This window comes from Scomber scombrus, chromosome 8 (assembly GCF_963691925.1).
Source record: "Scomber scombrus chromosome 8, fScoSco1.1, whole genome shotgun sequence".
Taxonomy (NCBI): Eukaryota; Metazoa; Chordata; class Actinopteri; order Scombriformes; family Scombridae; genus Scomber; species Scomber scombrus.
In genome coordinates, this window is record NC_084977.1 from 21,500,384 (window position 1) to 21,521,642 (window position 21,259).

The window sequence follows — 21,259 nt, forward strand, 5'->3', positions numbered from 1 at the left end:
GGTTGATAACCTGCTCTTTAATACATGTATAATACAAAGTGTATAACACCAGGATGATCGATACAGCTGATTATACATGGGGTGATTAAGTTGTGAGTCATGAAACTGTTACAAGTAATTATTATTATTGTACTCCAAAAAACTGTGTTTGTGCTATGAATGTATCTTAGCCCTTAGATATATATGATTAAGCCTCTATAGCGTCAGGAAAGGAGGAAAGTGGTGGTGAGTTGGTAAATTACAGGAGTACGTGAAAGCAGCACAAATTCAGAGTCAGCGAATAAATAAAATCGGTCGACTTCATGAGCGACAGTAAAGAAACTATATCACACCGAGACTCCTTTCAGTGTGATTATGTGACATTACACAACATTTAACGGTGCCGTGGCTTTGTTAGTATGACGAATAAAATAAAGCCAAAGTTTTGGAAAAGACTCAAATCCCGGAGCACGTCAGTTTATCAGTCGTGGCACAAAGAAAGCGAGAAGGACCTAAAATATCAGGTGAGGGTTCCTCTTTTTACTTCTACTTTACTATTTGGATATAAAGTACATATTTCCATATTTCATAAGTGAGCTGCTCTTAGGAAGCTGGGTTTTTATTAGCTCACGGGTTAGCTTTAGGCTACTTGGACAGCTAACTTCAGCTAGCAACTCAGCTGATTGTGACTCTCAGTGTCTGAACTCTACTCAGGTTTTTTTTTTTTTGGGGGGGGGGGGGGGGGGGGTGTCTTCAATTTTCTCTACTGTCTGTGACTCGTAATCGGTACTACTATTTGATTTGGAGTTTCAAATCCACTTTCCATCCACATTTTCTCTATTTAAAGCGTCACTGTTAATTTCAGAACATGTTTAAATCAGTAAAGTTGCATAATAGCGACAACTTTAATTCACACAAACAAGGTCTTATAATTTAATCCAAACCAGGGGCGATTCTAGGATCAGACCTTTAGGGGGGCTCAACTCATAGTGAGAATTTGACATACAATGCCCTGCAAGTGTTCAAACCCCCTGCTAAATTACTCATTTCACTGAATAACGTAAATTACGACAAGAAATATGAGTGGTCTACTGTAGTGTATAATAATAATGGTTCAGAATAAACAATCACAGATTTCTACAGAGAGGACCCAAAGATAAGTTAATGAACCCTTAGGGAAAAACTATATATAAATGACAGAACTATCCAAAGTACATTAAACCTGTTAAAATGAAACCATTAATCTATGTGTAATGAAAACACCACGGCTAAACATTGAATAGATATTTTTCCTTCTTAGTTAACACTCAAGGTATACAAAACAGTAGATCAGAGAACACCTGTATAGATTTGGTCACCTATGAAAAATAAAATCATGTGTGGTTTCATGGCAAATGTAAAGGTAAATCTACATGTGTGTACAAATACACTTGCACATATATGTGGAGTAGACAACAATAAAGCACAAAGTAAATTATTTCAATGAATTTGGTAGGAATATTGAAAATGGTCAGAGGTTGTTGTCAGTGCCGGATGGTAGCAAAGGTAAAATTACAGATTTTTTTTTAATAGGGCGTAACTGTGTTATCCAAGCAACCAGACTGTAGGGTACGTTTATATACATAATGAAAAGAAAACTGAATGACTTATATGAAAAAATAGAAAATAATAAATAGTTGTTATTTAGGGGTTTGTATGATGGTCACTGTTCTCACATGTGTTATCGTTGACCTTTGAGCTTCAGGTTGCTGCTTCTATCTCAATGATCATGGGTCCAGGAGGATAAGAAGGTTGTGTCACAAAATACTGGCTTACCTGATGCAGTTGTGTGTAGCCTACTAGTAATAAACACATAAGACGGTCTTTAGTTAAACCGACTGTTTGCATTAGTATGACTCTTTTTTTTAATGCTTTGTTTCAGTGCTATTCAGATAGTTGGAAACTTAGTGAACGACACTCCTGATGGCTTTAAATGAAAGTCTCCTGCATCGTGACTTCAACCAGGATTCAACACAGTAATGCCAGTTTTCCTCTGACGGGGTTTCTTACAAAATGGACTTGAGCTCTGCTGATCAGTCAGCTCCTGCACCCTCAGACACCCAGGGCTCCGCCTCTGTCTCTGTCAATGAAGCCTCTGGGGTCGTCGAGGTCAACAGGCGGACGGTGGCAGGTTCAGTGGTCGAGGATCTGGACTCTTACAACCTGATAGAGCCTCCTCCTTTAGACTGGAAGTCTGACTCCTCCAGTGAAGTGGGCTCAGCAGATGATCTAGACGACCCGGGCTTCCCTCCCGCTGTTGATGATCTGAACAAGGCGAGTCCAGGTGAGGCGGTTTTAGTATCTTTAGACGTGGATACCACTGTGGCTTCACTTGACATGAACCAGGAGGAGCTTATGGGAAGTAACACAGACTTAGTCCAGGATCCTGAGGTGGATGTGGACGAAGAGCATGAAGTAGTTAAGGAACAGGAAGGAGGGATCGTGGCGGACTTGGAGGGAAGTCAGGAGCACCAGGAGGAGATAACAGTCAGGGATGTGGAGAATATACTTACTGAAGAAGAGATTGCTAACAGGAGATCAGGTGATGAAGACCACACCCGCATCCACACCCTGCTCAGCCAGCTCCAGCTGATGGGTGAAGAGCCTCACCCCAGCTGCAGGACGCCACCGTGCTTTTCCCAGCATCAGTACTCCAGCCTGTCTGACCCGCAGGCGTGTTCTCCCTCCCTGTTAACAGACGACAGCTCTGAAACCACTGGGCTGTTGTTCTCTGAAAACCACCAGCGAGACCTGCTGGGGCTTCTGCAGTGCACAGACCTCAGCTCTCCATCCCATCCCCCCTGCCTGCCGCACAGAGGGGAAGTGGACGCTGTCGTGTCAGTTTCCTACAGCCAGGAGGACGCCCAGAGGTTATGGGGACATTATGGGAATGGTCGGCAGCAGCGGCACAGAGACGACTCCCTCACCTCCCTGCCTGACGATGAGTATCCTGAGCCGGTGTGGATGAAGCTGGGGGAAGAGCCTCCGGAGGAAGAAGCTGGTGCAGAGAGCGAGCAGGTGGGATATCAATCTGCCTCTTCTTACTGCATCTACTGCTATTATTATTTGTATTTTCTGTTATGAATGAAACTATTATTTTCAGTTTGCTTTTTGTTGTTTAAATTAATTAATTACTTAGTCTAAAAAATTTCAAAATTCATGTCGAATAATCATCATAAGTTACCAGAGCCTAATGTAACTCTTAAGTACACTTTAAATAATATTTTTACTACCCAAGATTGCTTTGTATTTGTAAAGCATAGATATGCAGCTTCTTTTGGTAATTTAACTAATTTTAACTAAATTGATTGAATATCAGAATTAATCTTTTACATTTCTGTACTTGAAAATTCATTAATTGTATTAACTGTATTTGCAGCGTGCTGATGATCAGCCATCATATAGAGACGGTAAGTCACCCCAATGTGCTTCTCTTCCAAATCGGTGTACAAAAATATGTTAAATATCTCATTAACAATAGAAAAAAAAGGCAGGATGATTATAATGTTTGTTACTGTGCTTTTTAGTGCCTGGTCCATGTGACCCTGAAGACCTTTTAGAGGGAGTAATATTTGGTGCCAAGTACCTGGGTTCCACCCAGCTCAAATCGGAAAAGAACCCGTCTACAAACGCCCGTATGACCCAGGCTCAGGAGGCTGTGGATCGCATAAAGGTAAACTTCATTATGAGATGCACCAAAACCATCATTACCCCGGATATATCATTTTAACAGTGACATGACACTTTCACAACACCTGCCTCGACTGTGACAACTTAACCCTGTGTGTAGACAGTGTTGCACGTGCAGCACGTCAGCAGATCAGCAGCAGCAGTCAGTGCTCCATCTGTGTCTCTACAATGGAGGCGTTCAGGTTCAGTGTTGAGCATAGGTCACCAGAGTTTTGGAGAGCTCAGAGCCCAAAACACATGACTGTAGTGACACGCTTAAAACGGAGGAAAATAGATTTGAAGCGTAAATGAACACTTGATGTTGTGGTTACACCCGTGAGACACAGCTGAGAGTCTGCTCGGAGCCGGTGCAGACAGCTGCATCAATTAAAATTTGAATGTATCGGTTACACGTGACATGCACGTGAAAAACACATCTGACACGCTTGCTGTCTAGACACGGCTAAAAAAAAGACACAAGGTTATTTGTTAGTTTATCTTTGTTGTGTCTTTGCAGTACTGATTTTTATTTTACTCTAAAAATACTGTTAAAGAATCAAAGTCTTTCCATTATAACACATATTTGAATATACTTGTGCTGTAGTAAAACTCAAATTGTTCCTCGGATATTGATCCATATTGATAATGGGTGCAGCACTGGTAAAGTCTGGGACTGTTTGTTTCAGGCTCCAGAAGGTGAGTCGCAGCCAATGACGGAGGTGGATCTGTTCATCTCCACTCGGCGGATCAAAGTGCTCACTGCTGACACACAGGTATATTTTTCTAGCTGCTTGCAAAAAGTCATGTGACCTAGTACTACGCTGTTATATCAAGTTTCTTTTCCTCTTTTGTTTGGATCACTTCACATCATTACAGTATACTTTTTTTTTTTTGCACGTTAAGATTTGCTCTTAGCTGCTATGAACAGCTTTGGAGTCCAAATCATCAAGTTACAACAATGTTCTTCAAAAATGTCTTAACCTCATCTTACTTCACCCAAAAATACATACAATAGATAGTATTTACACTGTGGCCTGTGAGTAAAGTGTGTTGTAAAATCATAATTTGTGTAGAGGCGTTATGGAAAGAAAATACTAACATAGTACCGTACGTGTAGGAACCTCTGCATTGGTTAGATGTTATTATCGAATAATATGCCAGTTATTTCTCTTTACAGTTCAAGGATTCAAAAGCTTTATTGTAATATACAATATGTCAGATAATAGTGAATAAAATCACCTTTTAAAATTTCAAAAAGCCTGAGGTAACATCTTCAAATTGCTAAATACCAAACATATTCAGTTTATTATCATATATGACAATCAAAAAATAGCATAAAAGCCTCAGATTTAAGAAGCTGGAACCATTAAATATTGAGGAGTCATGCCTGAAAGATCATAAAATGATTAATTCATTATCAAAGTACTTGGCAATTAACTTTCTCTCAATTAACTGTTGCGACTCTAGCATGTAATTACCATTGTGTGTTGTTTGTTTGTTATTTTTCCTGTACGAGTTCCTTGAACCAAGACACTGAACCAACTCTGTCATTATGAGCATCAGCTAAATGCCACAAATCTTGTTTTGATAAATTTTTTTTCAGTAAAAACATGAAGTGAACTTTTATTTTTTACAGTTTTAAGCATTGCACTTCTTCAGTTTACCTCTTTGAGCTGAGCTGACCTGCGGGAATCCTTAATATAGAATTGGATGGTGATTTAATATTAGAGCTCAGCTGTAATGTTGCAGTAACAGTAGAGTCTCATTCACTGTGTGGTTCAGTCGGCAGGAGAGAAAAAGTGGGTCATTGACTTCCAGCTCTCTGTTTGCACGGCTGGTTGCTCCTCACTGCAACATACTTACAAATATGAAGATCATAATTACAAATAATATTAATGTCACTATTAATTTCACTCCTTCCATCACATATCAGCATCTTGCCTTTTGAATCATAACTTGCAGTCAAAGGGAAATTTGAAGTTTTTTTAGTTGAAGAGAAATCTTTTGTTGAAGGATAGTCTTCTTAATTAAGTTTGACTTCTGAATTCAGTTTTCTGGCAGCCATTTGTTTGACATTGGAGCGTCCTTGCATGTCTCACTAAGTAGAGGTTTGGAAATGTTCTCTTCTTGCAAATATAGTACAGGGTGATAACTGAACTAACAAAAAGGGGAAAAAATAAAGGTGTGGCTTTACTCATTGTAATGGATTACAGCAAGTTTCAAGTCTCTGCAAGTTGAAGTGAACAGCAGACCTTCCTGCCTCCTTAATGTTAGTAAAATAATTAACCCTTTTGTGTCTCGTTTCCACTCAGGAGGCCATGATGGATCACGCTCTGCAGATGATCTCTTACATTGCAGACATTGGCAAAATCGTGGTCTTGATGGCACGAAGGAAACGTAAAGGGCAGGATGCCGACTCCGACCCCTCCTCTTCATCCTCCTCGGGGCCTCAGAAGTGTTTAATGATCTGCCATGTCTTCTCCTCAGATGATGTAAGTTAGTGATTGCACAGACATGGCAGCTTTTAGATCTTACACCGTGTTCACAGTTTGGAAGAAGATTAAATTCATTTAGCTTAAGTAAACTTCTTCGCTACAAAGTAGAGGCTGTCTAGGCTAGATCTAATATATTGAACCCTGCACTCTTACAGCCGCTGCGGTCTGACAATTGAGTAATTTCCTTTCATAGTGGCAGCAGCTTCGTAGTTTCAATTCATCTGTAGTCTTGAGCTTTGAACTGTATAACCCAGGACAAATATTAAGGTGTCTCTTGTGACCCATAATGTTGAGTTTGCCTCAGATTGAACGTACTGGTTTCTGTCAGACAACAGTGGCCTGGTTTCCTTCCTCTAGACAGCCAGCGAGTTCTCCTGAATATAAAAGTGGTCTGGCTGTCGTCCCAGTTTCCCACAGTTGGCAAGTCTGAAAAGGAGGAAGAGTTTCTTTTAGAAACTAATTAGCTGCAGGATACTGAAGGCCATGAGGACACTGTTTCTGCTGCTAGTTTTTCTTAATTGAATTCATTCAGTATGAACTCTTATTTGTGTTAGGAAGGTGAATGGAACAAATAATGGAGCACCTTTCTAAAGGAAAGTAGGGAACTTTGTCCTACTCAGAGATTGATACATCTTTTGGGAAAGAACTCCTTGCTTCAGTTTGTTCATGTTAAAACGGAGGATAAGAAAAGAAAGCAGTTTGTTGTCAAAGAAGAACATCTCCTACACAAATCCCTTAGGAAACTTACTGTGCACATTTAAAATCTTCTTAAAAATGATTTAACTACAATGTTGAAACAAGAGTCTCATTCCCGTCTCTCCATATAGGCTCAGATCATAGCCCAGGCTATCGGTCAGGCTTTCGGAGTGGCCTACCAGCAGTTCCTTCAGACCAACGGCATCAAGGCCAGCGATCTCAGGCCTGGCGAGTACAGCAACTACCTGGAAAGTCAGGAGCTCTACAACGGGGACCTGGCCCACTTCTCTGACACTCAGAACCTCCGAGACGTAAGCAGCGTGATTGTGGCTACATTCTTTAACATAAACTGCAGTTTTATGATTCACAAAGTCCTCGTCATAATCATTTATTGCACAAAGCAGCCCTTAACAAGAGATCTACAAACAAAGGTATATTTGTTTTAGTAGACCTGTAGGATTGTGAAATATAGAAAAAATATTGTTATTTATATTAAAATATGAACAGAATCATTTCTTCAGAAAGGCACAGGTTTAAAACATCTTGAAAAATACATTATGAAACTGAACTGATGTTAATGCAGCTTTATACTACCAAAATCTACCTTTCAGTATTGAACAGTCTCTCTTTAAAGGGGGGGCTTTAAAAAGGGTTTCGTTAACTTACTTACAGAGGACGGCAGCTGATGGTAGTTACAGTTTCACAGGAAATATCAAAAGTTTTTATACAACTCCTGCAATATAATCCACTTCGTCATCGCCTATCTGTCTGCTCAGTATGTTCTTGTTCGTATTTTGCTTGTAATTAGAAGACAGCTGGGGGTAACGCTCAAAATAATATACAGTAAAAATAATTTTTTTTAGACAAATAACACAAGAAGAGAAGAGAGAAGTGCCTTACTGCTCCTAGTTCCCAACCATCGCATGGGAAAAATGCTGCTCAACAGTTGGATGACAACCATTGTTCTTCTGAGCCGTCTTCCTCCTGTATAAAATGACTAGTGTGATTACCTCTTTAAAAGAAGCAAACGTCATAGACATGTTTTCATTCGAACAGCTGATTTGACTAAGAAAGAGACAGACATAAAGTACAGACAAAAACTACGGTATATACAGATAAACATACATTTTAGAGAGGTAAGAAAAATGTGCAGGTTTACACAAAATGTTGCTTAATAGGCTGATATACATGGAAACAGCATGCAGTTATTACCATTTGTGTGGATAAGATCTGTGTTTAATATAAATAGAAATACAGACACAAGAATTTAATGTAATGGATTAGAGTTAAACAGATTAAAAGTATGAGGTATATAACACAGAGAGACCAATTTATTACAGTACTGTATATGTAACATTACAAATTACTTCATTGCTCATTATTTTCTAGCTTTATGTTTGTGTTTTCTATGATTTCTGCCATTAATTTAAAAAAAAGTGAAAAATAACCTTCGAATGTAGATAATTGTAGTTTAATTGTTGCCTAACTGAATAAAAATGCCTTAATTTCTGTGTGTCTGTGGTTCAGGTCGTCATCACCAAGGCTCCTGGAGATATTTTGGGGCTGGCAGTGGTAGAGTCAGGCTGGGGCTCCATACTGCCCACCGTGGTGGTGGCCAACCTCCTTCATGGAGGCCCTGCTGAGCGCTGCGGCGATCTCAGCATCGGCGACCGCATCATGTCCGTCAACGGCACCAGTTTGGTGGGTCTGCCAATCACCACCTGCCAGAACATCATCCGGGTGAGAAGGAAAGATGAAGAACTATAACTTATAATCACAGTGGTGATATTTACTAAAATGTACTGTCCTAAGGATGCACTAGATGGCACTGTGCTTCCATGTAGTATGAGTGTTCCAGTATTGATCCGATAGTGCATCAGAGTATTGATTTGGTGTTTCCAAGCCAATATCAGTATTCATCCACTGTAATATTTGGTGCTGATATTCAATATTTTGTTGGTGTTTCAAGAGTTTTCCTTATTTCAAAGTTGAAAAGCCTTTGACACATTTTTAAACACCTGTTTTTTGCACCCTGCAAAAAGACTAATATTTTATGTCAGCTATGGATATTACTGGTTCTATTTAGTTGAGAGTGTAAAAGTGTAAAGTCTTCAATGAGAAAAGAAAACAAGGTCCAAAGCCCCAAAACACTGACAGTACATTAAACAAATACTCTACCCATAATTTGTTGCTCTCATTCACATTTTGTTTTTATCTCAGGACTTGAAAAACCAAAAGTATGTGAAGCTCAGCATTGTGCACTGCCCTCCGGTCACCATGGCGATTATCAGGAGGCCAGATCCCAAGTTTCAGCTGGGCTTCAGTGTGGAGGACGGCATCGTAAGTCAATGTTCATCTATTAAATCTTTCACTACAGAATTTATATCAGGTTTGTCTCACCAACAAGTTAAGTGGTGATGATGAATGCAAAGCAGAAGCAGAGGAAAGGCAGGCTGCAAAATAAAACATTTTTGTTCATCAGCCAAATAGCTAGTGAATGTTCAACTTTTACCAGCCACTCAATAGATTACCATGAGTGAAGCCAATCTACCATACACATATTTTATCAGCATTTGTCTGGTGCTAAAGTTGTTCCCTGATTGAAGGCCTGTATCAAACAAACCACCAGTGAATATTAAGAGGAAAGTAAACATGAAATGCTATCCTACCTGAACGCAAACTGTCAGGATACCTGAGAATGGCACTGAACTCATTGCTGTCAATTTAAAATCTAGTTTTAATGATCGACCCTGTGTATTCAGTCACTATTATCTTGTTAAAAGGTCATTTAAAAGCATAAAAGGTTCTTAACATTGGGAACAGTACTTTGACAGACAAAATAATCCCAAGTCAAAGTCCATCTACTATCTTATTCCAGAGCTTTCAAACACATTTAATGCATCTCTTGGCCTTGAAAATTAAAAGGTTCCTCCTTTTCCTTTTCCCACTACAGATCTGCAGTCTGATGCGAGGCGGTATAGCAGAGAGGGGAGGCATCCGTGTTGGACACCGCATCATTGAAATCAACGGGCAGAGCGTGGTCGCCACGCCGCACAACAAGATCATCCAGATCCTGACTAATGCAGTTGGAGAGGTGCGAGTTACATTGGTTTTACATTTTTGAATGGGATCACATTGTCACAGTGTCACAGTTTAAATTTAGTTTCTACCCTCTTGGCAGATTCACTTGAAGACGATGCCAGCCTCAACATATCGGCTCTTAACGGGACAAGAGCAACCGGTGTTTCTTTAAACGCTTCCTTCTTCATCCAGGACAAAAATACTGCACAGTGTTCAAACCACATAAACTTTTGCCAAACTCACAAGAAATATTATGCAACTGATCATACAGCATATCAGAAGCTGTTGTCACACCACTGAATACTGCAAAATATGTCTAGCTATATTTTTTAAGATAAAGTGCATTGAATTATTGTAAAAACAAATTTTAAAGTGACAGGGATAGATGTTAGCTCGCAATTTATATTTATCAGATATTTAACAACGCAGGCGGTAGCTGAGATGCAAATATGCATAAACGCAATATTTTTTCAACTTCACTAACTTACATGGTGGTGAACAGTGTTGAGTATACTTTACTACAGATGGGTTTTTGGTCTTCCAGCCTGTTGTGGGCTGCCAGTGTGCCTGAACTGAAAGTGCTTACAGGGGAAACTTTATTAAGTCAGGATAAAGGATCTTTGTATTTCATCGTGATGTACTTCCACTCCCTCATGTAGATGTGCATGTCAACAAATGTCATTCAAGAGCTTCAAAGACTTTTTAGTGTGGTGCTCTGGTTCATTCATATGCTGCTTTTCCTGACTGTACCTGACAGGAAGCAGATATGCACATTTAAAGATAACTGCCTTACTTGATAGAGAGATAAGTATATTTTTAAGAATTTTGTGTTTTGGATGTTCATTAAAATGATATGTAAGATATCTTTTGGATGTTATTTATTGAGATTCAGTGGTCGATCAGTATGTTTCACATGCAAAGTTGCGTTTGGTATTATTTGTTATACTATAGCTATCTATCTATCTATCTATCTATCTATCTATCTATCTATCTATCTATCTATCTATCTATCTGTCTGTCTATCTATGCATCTATCATTTTAATGTTTTGAAAACAAAAGACATCTTTTTAAATACTGCTGAGTAACAGCTACAGAATTTTTGAACATAGACAATTGTATGTTAATATAATAAATATATGTTATTTAACTGATAATGTAATTGAACACAGATCTTATAATAATAATAATAATAATAAGATACAATGTATCTTTATCGATCCCCTTTGGAGAAATTCAAATTGACACACCAGTGTAGTAGAAAAAAAGTAGCAGCTTAAGGGGTGAAAGTGTACTAAAATAAAATCAACAATAAATAAGACAAAATAGGATCAAATTAAAAGAAATACTAGATATACACTAAACTGGATCTTTGTGTAAATAAACCTGCAATATATACATTTGCAATATGCAGACTTCCTGAGATTATATGCATGTGAATGTTCCTGAAATTTACATACAGTATATAAATATAATCTAATGCAGTACTTGTGAATGCAATGTTATTAATAAACATTGCTAATGCTTTTTAATGATATGTAAAATATGCCACTTACAGTAATAAAACAATACCATCTATTTACCCATAACACTGCACTGTCAATGCCTGACCAATCAGCTGTCTCCAATTCCCAAAACATTGACGATAACCAATCATAGTCTATACCGGCTTCTGTGATACGCCCCCATTAAAGCAAGATAGCCAATCGGCGTTGGCTTTGGGCGGGACTTTCTTTAGCTTCCACCTGGTGTTACAAACGAAATGGAGAGTCAAGCGGTCGACTGTTGGTGTGTCCGAATCAGTGAAAGGAGACCTTATCACCCAAAGTTCAGAAAGGTAACAATTAATAACAGTTTTACGAGTCTTTGGAGCTCAAAATGTTATATTTATTTTCTTCGGTAAGGGCCTGTTCGCTTGCTAACAGCATCACTTGTAACATGCTAGGAAGAGGAAGCTGTAACCTTAACTGTTAGCTAAATGTTTTCCTTGCTAGCTTACTGTTAATTATTTTATTTAGTAGTTTACATTATATATGAATAGTGAAATAAACAGTAGTAATTATATCATTTACATAATAGTTTCACTTTACATTTTGTTTGACTAAGTTGCATCCCAAATTAAATGCTGCAATGCCTTATTTTTCATGTGTTCATTTAACGCTAAATTGCTTATATTTTTAATATATTTTTTATTTATATATATATATATTACATAATGCCAGCAACATTAAGTTACAGTTATTTTAGCGTTACATGGATGTAATAATCTGTTTTCCTGTTTGAGATGTTCACAAAGTTTTAAAGGGGAATTATTTTAGGGAAATTACATAAACACACTCTTACACCTGCACTAACATCTGCAAAGCCTTTATAAGTAAATAGATAAAAGCACAATTATAGTTTGACTGTGAGGTTTTTTATTTGCAAAGCAAATGAGCCTCGACTATTGCATTATAAACTGGCACAAACCATGAGCACAGATTACTTTCTACAGCACCAAAACACGAGGAAGACACAGCCACACTGTAAAAGGCAACTCGCAGAGCAAAAATGAATGTTAGCGTCTGCAGAGGTAAGCTGTTCGGATCAGGAGGATTTCAGGATGAAGCAGGGGATTGTCAGACCTGAGCAGATCACACTGGCAAAATAAGACAACCTTCACTCACAATAAATGCAAAAAAACCAGCCTTTTGCATTCCTCGTAAATCTAATTTTTAACTTCCTCCAACATATTTGTGTCTCTGGCAAGAACACGAAAACAAAACAGTTTGTGAAAAAAAGAAGCTTTTAGTTACTGAGGATTAAGCTCAGTTGTCTTCCGCTGTAGTTTTGTCCTTTGCAGGGGAAAGTTCAGATACAGTTCAACACTACTGATCTCACTAATGATAGCTTATTTGTAGTAAGGATCAGAAAGCAATTTACAAAGTTTTGAAGACATTGGAATAAGATATTTCTTTTATGTATGTATGTATTTTTTAACACACACAAACACGCACTAAATGACAAAAACAAACCAGGACAGAAACACTACAAAAGAGAAAACTTAACTGACCAAATATCAAGTTCTGATATTTTATTTCACTGTTGAATATCACAATCATATACAAGTCAGATCTTTCTCTCAAGATCTTTGAAAATAGAAGTGAAAATACATATTTGAATGAATTTAAAGACTTGTTGGCAGAACACTCTTTGAAGGAAATTGTCTTAAACGTCTTTCTTATCAAGATAAACGGACTACAAACTCAACTCTGTTCCTTGAAAAAAAAACACATTTAAAAGCTGGAGTGATTATTTTATGAGATAATCTGACAGTGTTATGAGACAGTGTCAAACTAAGCCACAAGTCCCCACTAGTACTGTAAATAGTAATGTTTCTCATTTAACTTTTATTCATGTAAATAACTTCAGGGCTCCTTCAGCTTGTGCACACAGTGTTACCGACCTGCTCTGTATTTAAGTTAAAATGTTTCAAACACTTATTTCTTCTTGTTATTTGGGGCGACTGCAGCTTAAAATTTAGAAACTGTAGAACAAATCCTAAAATCTGGTTAGAGGGTGATTGTTTCTGAATAGGGAGTGACAGGAAACAAAGAGACAGAGACTAAAATGTGAAGAAAAAAACCCCAAAACTGAGCTGTACTTGAACTTTGGGAGAGGGCGCCCATGCTGACCTCTTGTTTTTCTCACTATCTCCATGTTGTGTGTTTTCTAGTAAAGCATCATGGCCAGGTAGCTGTCAAGAGCGATGGGATTTCTCAGGCAGCTCGCTCTCCTGCTCTGGAAGAACGTCACATACCGCAGGAGAAACAAGGTCCCAACATTTTTACTGCTTGGAAAGAAACAAGAATAGTCTGTCGATTCTGCTTGGAAAAATCATTTTGCAGGAAAAAAGGAAAAATATTATTTTGAGGCCTATATACTGTCCAATATGTGCCGATATGTTGTTGTTTTTAAAGCTATGTAGGCAGCAGTTTATGTGTATTTGATCCTTTTTCGTAATTCAAGTTTATTACATATGTACATACATTTTTTTTTGTTCTGTTTTTTATCTATCGTTATTTATAATCGTCAGATTCCCAGTAAAGTCATTTTATACATAAAGTTTATTGTTAAACTGTAGAATATTATTCCTCTATCACATATCTTGGAAGCAAGTCTTTTATAACCTTATTTGAGGGATCATTGCCAAAGATGTGTGTTTATGTATAGGCTGATTGATATTAGAATTATTTTGCTCCCTAACATCAGTATCAGCAACAGCCCCAAAAATCCAGTATTGGTCGATACAACACAAGTCGTCTATGAATAAGTTAGGATTATCTGCATTGTCTCTTTTTTATTTTATTTTTAACCTCCCCTCAATTTAAAAAAGTTGAGTGTCTTATGTGTGTGAAAATAAAATAAATAGATATGTTGTATTTATTTATACATTGATTTAATTTGACTTACCGTAAAAAACGGTGTATAAGACACACCTTTAACGAAATTACACTGGTGTGTCCTATACACCAGTAAAATACAGAGAGAGGTTGCATCTGGGCATGATTATAGGTATGTAAAGGGCCGTCCACACTAAGAACAATAACTATATCTATAAAAAATAATTACGATGTGAGCATCCACATGAACAATAATATCCTGTAAACAGCGGTGTCAAACACGCGCTGCACACTTCAGCTGTTTCGGCTGCTAATGAAAATAGATATTGATCAGCTGTTACTGCTGTATGTTGCATGGAAAAAGAAGAAATAACACCAGGCGGGTTCATTGCGGGTGCTAATTCAGGGTGTTGTTCAGAGGTATTTCGGGACATTGGTTTCTATGGTGCTTCAGTATTTACAGACCAAACTGATGTTGAAGTACGATATGTAAATGAGCACAGTTAAGAAGCTTTTGTTGAGCTGTGGCAGCAACACACAGTATGAACACAGATCTCAAGAATAAAAGATTCACTAACTTGTTTTTCCACTGGATGGAACAGAGGATGATATTTTGTTTGACTCTAGGACTGACACAGAGTCCGAGGACAGTTACTCAGGCGCACTATTTGCGCACATCGACAGCTCTAATGAAGAGTTTTTGGGACTAAGTGAGCATAAAGCTTCACACTGTATCAAATATGTAAAGTTACTGTGTTCTTTTAAAAGGTTTAATTGAAACTCAGCCTGATCCGAACCCGGTCAGAGCTAATATACCGGTCCAGTTCAGTTAAGCAAATCATTACCGGACCATAAACCATTAACCAGACACACTGTTTCAGGTGTAATAGGTGTGTTTTGATTGTGTTTCAAATAAAAGTAGATTTTAAAAGTTTTGGAATATAAACAAATAAACCAGTCTATAATAGAAAAGGCTTTGCCCAGCATGAGACCCCCCAAAATGTACTGCGTCTTATACACCAGTATGACTTATACACCAGTTTTTATGGTATTTATTCTGTTTTTATTTTTATTTTAATTGACTATTACTTATTTCTTAGAGTAAGGTATTTTTTCAGTGTTTATATATGTGGGTGTGACAGCGAGGGCAGTTGAAACCAGGTTTGTGTGTACTTTTTTATATCCTGTATATCTTAGATCTAAATAATATATAAAATATCGAAATAAATTATCCATGTGAGTTCCAGTGGAGGCCACAGTAGATGAGCGGGTTGGGGGTAACTCCTGTAGGTGTCTGACAGACGTTGCTGAAAGTCATGGATTACTTGACCTGTAACAGTTCTCATGTTCTCCTCTTATGTAGATCCAGCTGATCATCGAGCTCCTCTGGCCGCTCTTCCTCTTCGTCATCCTCATCTCTGTTCGTCATTCTCACCCTCCTTACAAACAGAGCCAATGTGAGTCATATTATGTAATCACTGTTTTTCTATCTCGCAGTTCAGAAAAAGACTTGCAGGTCTGAAAAATGGCCTCCTGCCAACAAGATAAAGAGGATTAGCTAAGTGAGAGCGACTCCTGTGCCACGCACGCACAGTTATTTTCCTAACATGCTCTGCTGTTGACCTTCTTTGAGAAGTTCTACATTAGCATTAGCATTAGCATAAGGTGACCTAGCATAACATGGTAATATAATAGAACGTAACACAATATATGCCAGTTGCTGAGTGTATCAAACTGTCTATGACACCTTAAAGCATCCTAGTTATTTAATTTTTTGCAGATCATTTTTATTTTCCGGAGACACTCACAAGTTGGAAAAGAAAGCACAAAAACACAACTTTGTATATTACCAACTTGTATTATTTATGATGGATTTATTAGGTGCAACTATAATATAAAGAAGTACTTTACTACTTTCTTACTACTTTGAATGTATTTTGACACTAAGTATTACCTGCTGCAACATACAGTAAATTTTGCTTGTGAGGATAAAAACTTTACAAACCATGGATGTTGTGCAAGTGTTTTTTTATGTAGACATTTCCTACATAAAGACAAATCTTAATCTTCTGTTTGTCTTGTCCTCTTCAGGCTTGCATGTAAAGACAGTTCACAACAGGTTGAGAATCATAACATTATAATTTAATGTCAGTTATGTGAAAAGCACAGTATGTGTTCATAGAACTGTTGGTGGGATTGTATTTCAGGTCACTTGCACAGTATTTTCATTGTGTTTTGTCCCAGGCTAATCTTCTGTTAATGAACTGTTTGTGTTTGAACTTCTTGTCTTTTAATTGTAGGTCACTTTCCAAACAAAGCCTTGCCATCAGCAGGCACCTTGCCCTGGATTCAGGGCATTATCTGCAACATCAACAATCCGTGCTTCCACAGCCCAACACGTGGGGAGACACCGGGCCAAGTTGGCAACTTTGACAATTCCATGTAGGTAGATTGGAGGGGGACAGCTGTCTGGAGTGGCGGAGTTAACAAGAGGATCATTGTTTGTAGGATACAGTAGTACAGATGAACAGACAAGCTGCAGTCAGATCTGAAAAGTCTGAAAATGTTCAATGAGTACATTAAGTCTTATTTAATGATAAGCAAATGTGTTTTAAATCCGAATTCTAGCATTGCATTGAGCTTGAATTGTTATTGCATAACAATAAGAGTAATAGTGTTAAAATCGCCTCTTAGTTGTTGTTCTCTGTTCATCAGATTTGAGTTTCAGACAAATAACCTTTTTTTCATGCAAAGTTTTCTATAAATTACTTAAATTTGGGGTCTGCTGGGCTATTGGTTGAACACTATTAGTAGTCGTCTTAGATGGAAAGTTGGTGTTTTACTGATCATGTGTCTGTCCCAGTAAGAACTCCTCTCTCTGTCCTTCTCCAGAATTTCTCGTCTCTTCGTGGACGCCCAGACGGTTCTGTCCTACAGTGGAAACCGGAGCTTCTCTGGCTTTCAGGATCTGATATGGAGTGTACGGAGGCTGGGAGAGCGACCTGGAGCCTGGCCAAGTACTACAGCTTGTTTGAATCTAAAACTAACACTGATCTGAAGCGACAACTTGACATTCTTACACAGTCACTATTAAACAAATTGGTAACATTAGATTACCAATAATGAAGGAATCCAGTTATTGTGGCAGGCAAAACACACACAAACTGGACACAACTGCATCTTTATGTTGCTTTCCAAGAAACGCAATAAATTATGTATGTAGGACCCATTAGGACCTCAGCTTCTGTCAGTAAAGTTGTAGTGCAGTTTAAACAAAACAGTCGTTGTGTGGTCGATTTCAGGAAAACTTGATAACCATGTTTGAATACAACACAAGGAACTCTTAACACCTCCAAGGCACTCTCTTAAAACAATTTAAACGTCTTTATTGTCACGGCATGGTCATATAAGACTTCAGTTTCAAGCTTTCGTCAGGGAGTCAAACAGATCTCACAAAAAAAAAAACACCTGTAAAAAAAGAAAAGAAATGTGGGATATAATCGGTGAGTTCCTGCAGGCCATCAGCAACAAGAAAGCATACAGTTTCTTCCTCTTTTTTTTAATACACTGTTGTTCCCAGACTCATCTGAAGAGTCACTGTAGCAGCCAGTCACTGATCTGTGTGAATGGCTTTAAACAGGTGTCGAGTGACCGGCTGAATGCAGCCATTTATTGAGCTGGTTGTGCAAGCAGTACTGAGTAGCTGTTCAGCCTCTCCTTGCTGTGTGCAGATTGAGTTACATGACTACCCAGGACAAACAATTGAATGAATGAAAGCAGGTCCTTCAGTGGGGTTTAAATCCCATGTAAAGGCTCCAACAGACATCTGATGGCTCCCACAATCCTGACCTACTTATACAGTAAAGAACATACTATTAAAACTCAAAACTGTTCTTTCATTATTTATTTATTCATATTAATTGAGGGAATTCGCAGTTTTAGCTTACTAAGATTCTCTCTTTGTTACAGCTCTTTAGGAGGCAAAAATAACTTAAATTGTTCATTTAACCCTCACATCGCAGAATAAAGCGCTGTTTTCTTTGATGACCATTTTTTCATTACACTGATGTCCACTGAAAACCCCAAAAATGATGAGAGGAGGAAATTAATATCATTGAGTCTTTAACTGTCGCCAGTATAAATAGTTTACGTAATTGAAACTTCAAGTTCAATCTAACCATTCAAGTTAGAACTGTAGATAAGCTAATGAGTTAGCCTATCTGATCTGAAATGTATGGTCATGAATGATGAAAAATGCAAATATCAGTCAACTCAACAGGCTTTCAGAACTGAGTTTTTGTTTTATTTTTTGAGTTTTGGGAATACAGCAGATTTCTGGTCCTGAAAGAAAAAGGGTTTTTTCTAAAACGGTTCGACACCTACTAATGAGCCTGATAGAGCAGACTACAGTTAGCCAGCAACAAGCAAACAAATATAAGTAAACAGTTTAAGTTTAGGATGTCAGACATTATGTGAAAAACAGCTAATTAACTTTAATTATCCTAGTTTAAACATGTCTGGTAGTGTCTGAAAGAGAGAGCTTGTGTTTTGAGCAATCTGTTTTAGATATTCTGTCTGTTTGAAATACTGTTTTAAGTGTAACACTGAGCACTTAATGTTTGTGTTTCCACTACAGATCTCCCAGTAGAAGAATACCTGAGACCCAATGAGACGTTCTCCACCTTCCTGTTGACCAATGGCAGCCTGTCGCCAAGGACAGTGGACCAGCTGATGAAAGCTCGTCTCAATCTTCAGGTGAGATATCACCTTTTTTCCCCAAAAGATGTCAAATGTACTTTACTTGCATTTCAGACACATAAAATTAAATGTAATCAATTCAATAATAATTCCATAGATACCTACAATTCATATTTTCTATAGTCCTAATGCACAAATAATGACAATTATTAAAGTAAATGGTACAGAAAACACAGCTATGAATTCAGCAGAATGAAGGAAACCATGTAAAGTTATATGAAGTAAAGTCAGCCTTAAACAACTTTCAGTATAACTGTGTAACATACACGATGTACCATCAACACAGATGACAATTGCAAGTAAGAAGCAAGTTTTATATATTGTTTGTTAAAGTTGGAATATCGATGTGAACCATCCAGGTTGCTATGGTTGGAGGTCAGATGCAGCTGAAGGACTTGGTGTGTAACGCAGACATTTTAGGACTGTTTCTGACGGCGGGCAGAGGAGAAGCAAACATGACGGACCTGCAGACTCAGCTGTGTGACCTGCCAGCTGACATCCTGCAGGAGGCCGAGCGCCGCTTTATCTCTCAGCTCGACTTTACTAAGTTCTTCACGGTAGGAATCAGTGGACATAATAAGTGCTATCACAGTGGTTTTTTGTTTGTTTGTTTGTGTTTCATAAATCAATTGTTGAAATATGCATCTGTTTGAGCATTGATTAGCACAAAATTCAGTGGATTGATTGTTTTCCCTCCTCTCTGTCAGAGAGACCGTCTGATGGCCAACGCTGGCGACCTCAGGGTCATCAGCCAAGCTGTCACCTCAGCCTCTCAGGAGCTGGCTGTCCTCGTAGACGATGTAAGAACACAAACCTCAATCTTCATTTCCATCTATACCTGTATTTAGTTCAGACAATAGCCTGTAGATTGGACAGATTGTTTGAAGGTGCTATACATTTTTATCAATAACTTATTACGATGTTAGTGTTGAGAATTTAGAATAATAATCTTAAGTAAATGAGATTATCAGTCTTAAGCAGCCTCTGCTTTTTGCATTGAAGTCTTTCGTATTACAAGGTGTAAACCAACCATTTTTGCACGAGAATATATCAAGGCTCCATGCATTTCTTCCCTCGTCTTTGTTTCCTTTTTCTTCCTCCATAACCTTCACTCTTACTTCTCTGTCTTCTCTCAGTTCTCCTCTCTCTCCAGCTTTACGGAAATGAGCACCGCACTCCGACTTCTGTCTCCGGAGAATCGGACCGCGCTGCCCAGGGAAAGTTTCCGGGCTTTTTCAAGGATCATGTGTGGTCACCCCGAGGTTGGCGGCGAGCGAATCCCATCACTCAACTGGTATGAAGACAATGACATCAAGTCCTTCTTGGGCAAAAATGGAACTGAGGACACCAACCTGTACCAGGACAACACCACCAGTAAGAGGCTTTCCACAACCTTCTGTAATGAAATCTGTACTAATATTTGACAAGTTGTTCTGTTGAGTGACGTAACATGCAGATGATGCAGATGAGGACATTATTTTAGTTTCAGTGATTAGCTTTAAAACACTGAAACCTGGCAAATGTTATTCACTTCTCAGTTGATTTTCAAAATGCAAATGATCACAAATAAAAAAAGAAAAAGGACTTTCATTTCATTCTTGTGTAAACTTTTAAATCAATAGTAATTACAAAAATCATCAATGGACATTATGAACTACAGACTGCTCTACATGTATTGTGTGTATTATTTAACCAGATATTTTCAACATTTCTCCTGTTTGGTCTTTTCTTTCTTCCCTGCAGCTCCATTCTGTAAAAGTCTGATCCAGGGTCTGGAGTCCAACCCTCTGTCTCGCATTGTGTGGCGAGGAATCAAACCTCTGTTCATCGGAAAACTGCTGTACACGCCAGACACTCCTGAAGTACAACAAGTCATGAAAGAGGTACATGTCACATATTAGAGAGTCCAAGAAATGACGCTTGACTTTATCTTAACAGAGAAATAGTATTTTAGTTTATAATCATTAAGATTGTTTACTTGTATCACAAACAAATCCTCTAGTTGTTTTCCGATGATAATAAAGTGGTAGAAACATTATTGTGCTGGCATTTTATGTAACCAAAACATCTTCAATATTTGAAGAATTTCTTGTTGAAAATTAGTAGCTACAAGTGAGTGTTTTAGTTTTTTAATGAATGTTGATTCAAAGTACAAAGATTTA

The 21,259-nt window shown here is 38.1% G+C and overlaps 2 protein-coding genes across 3 annotated transcripts in view; both read left to right on the forward strand.

The window, feature by feature from the left end:
- The first annotated feature begins 278 nt into the window (after positions 1-278).
- si:ch73-40i7.5 (amyloid-beta A4 precursor protein-binding family A member 3) lies at positions 279-10,820 on the forward strand. 2 transcript variants are annotated; one of them, XM_062423780.1, is made up of 11 exons: positions 279-503; positions 1,901-3,036; positions 3,398-3,428; positions 3,546-3,691; positions 4,374-4,460; positions 6,000-6,179; positions 7,010-7,189; positions 8,406-8,618; positions 9,099-9,218; positions 9,832-9,972; positions 10,060-10,820. In XM_062423780.1, the coding sequence occupies exons 2-11, from the start codon at positions 2,032-2,034 to the stop codon at positions 10,129-10,131; spliced, it is 2,175 nt and encodes a 724-aa protein (XP_062279764.1). In that variant the 5' UTR covers positions 279-503; positions 1,901-2,031; the 3' UTR covers positions 10,132-10,820. The 2 variants fall into 2 exon arrangements, with proteins under 2 accessions (XP_062279764.1, XP_062279765.1); XM_062423781.1 differs by lacking the exon at positions 279-503 and having other exon boundaries at positions 1,853-3,036.
- An 883-nt stretch (positions 10,821-11,703) lies between these two features.
- Positions 11,704-21,259, forward strand: part of abca7 (ATP-binding cassette, sub-family A (ABC1), member 7) — a 32,936-nt gene continuing 23,380 nt past the window's right edge. Inside the window, exons 1-10 of the mRNA XM_062423449.1 lie at positions 11,704-11,794; positions 13,673-13,771; positions 15,703-15,796; positions 16,640-16,781; positions 17,232-17,356; positions 18,976-19,094; positions 19,457-19,654; positions 19,805-19,897; positions 20,234-20,471; positions 20,841-20,980. Of these exons, the coding sequence (XP_062279433.1) occupies positions 13,706-13,771; positions 15,703-15,796; positions 16,640-16,781; positions 17,232-17,356; positions 18,976-19,094; positions 19,457-19,654; positions 19,805-19,897; positions 20,234-20,471; positions 20,841-20,980 (1,215 nt within the window). The 5' untranslated portion in view covers positions 11,704-11,794; positions 13,673-13,705. The remainder of the gene's footprint in view (positions 11,795-13,672; positions 13,772-15,702; positions 15,797-16,639; positions 16,782-17,231; positions 17,357-18,975; positions 19,095-19,456; positions 19,655-19,804; positions 19,898-20,233; positions 20,472-20,840; positions 20,981-21,259) is intronic.

Coding starts and splice junctions, on each gene's coding strand:
- si:ch73-40i7.5 (XM_062423780.1), top strand. CDS start 2,032: ATGGACTTGAGCTCTGCTGATCAGTCAGCTCCTGCACCCTCAGACACC. Junction 3,692..4,373: donor AGGCTGTGGATCGCATAAAG/GTAAACTTCATT, acceptor TGTTTGTTTCAG/GCTCCAGAAGGTGAGTCGCA. Junction 4,461..5,999: donor TGCTCACTGCTGACACACAG/GTATATTTTTCT, acceptor GTTTCCACTCAG/GAGGCCATGATGGATCACGC.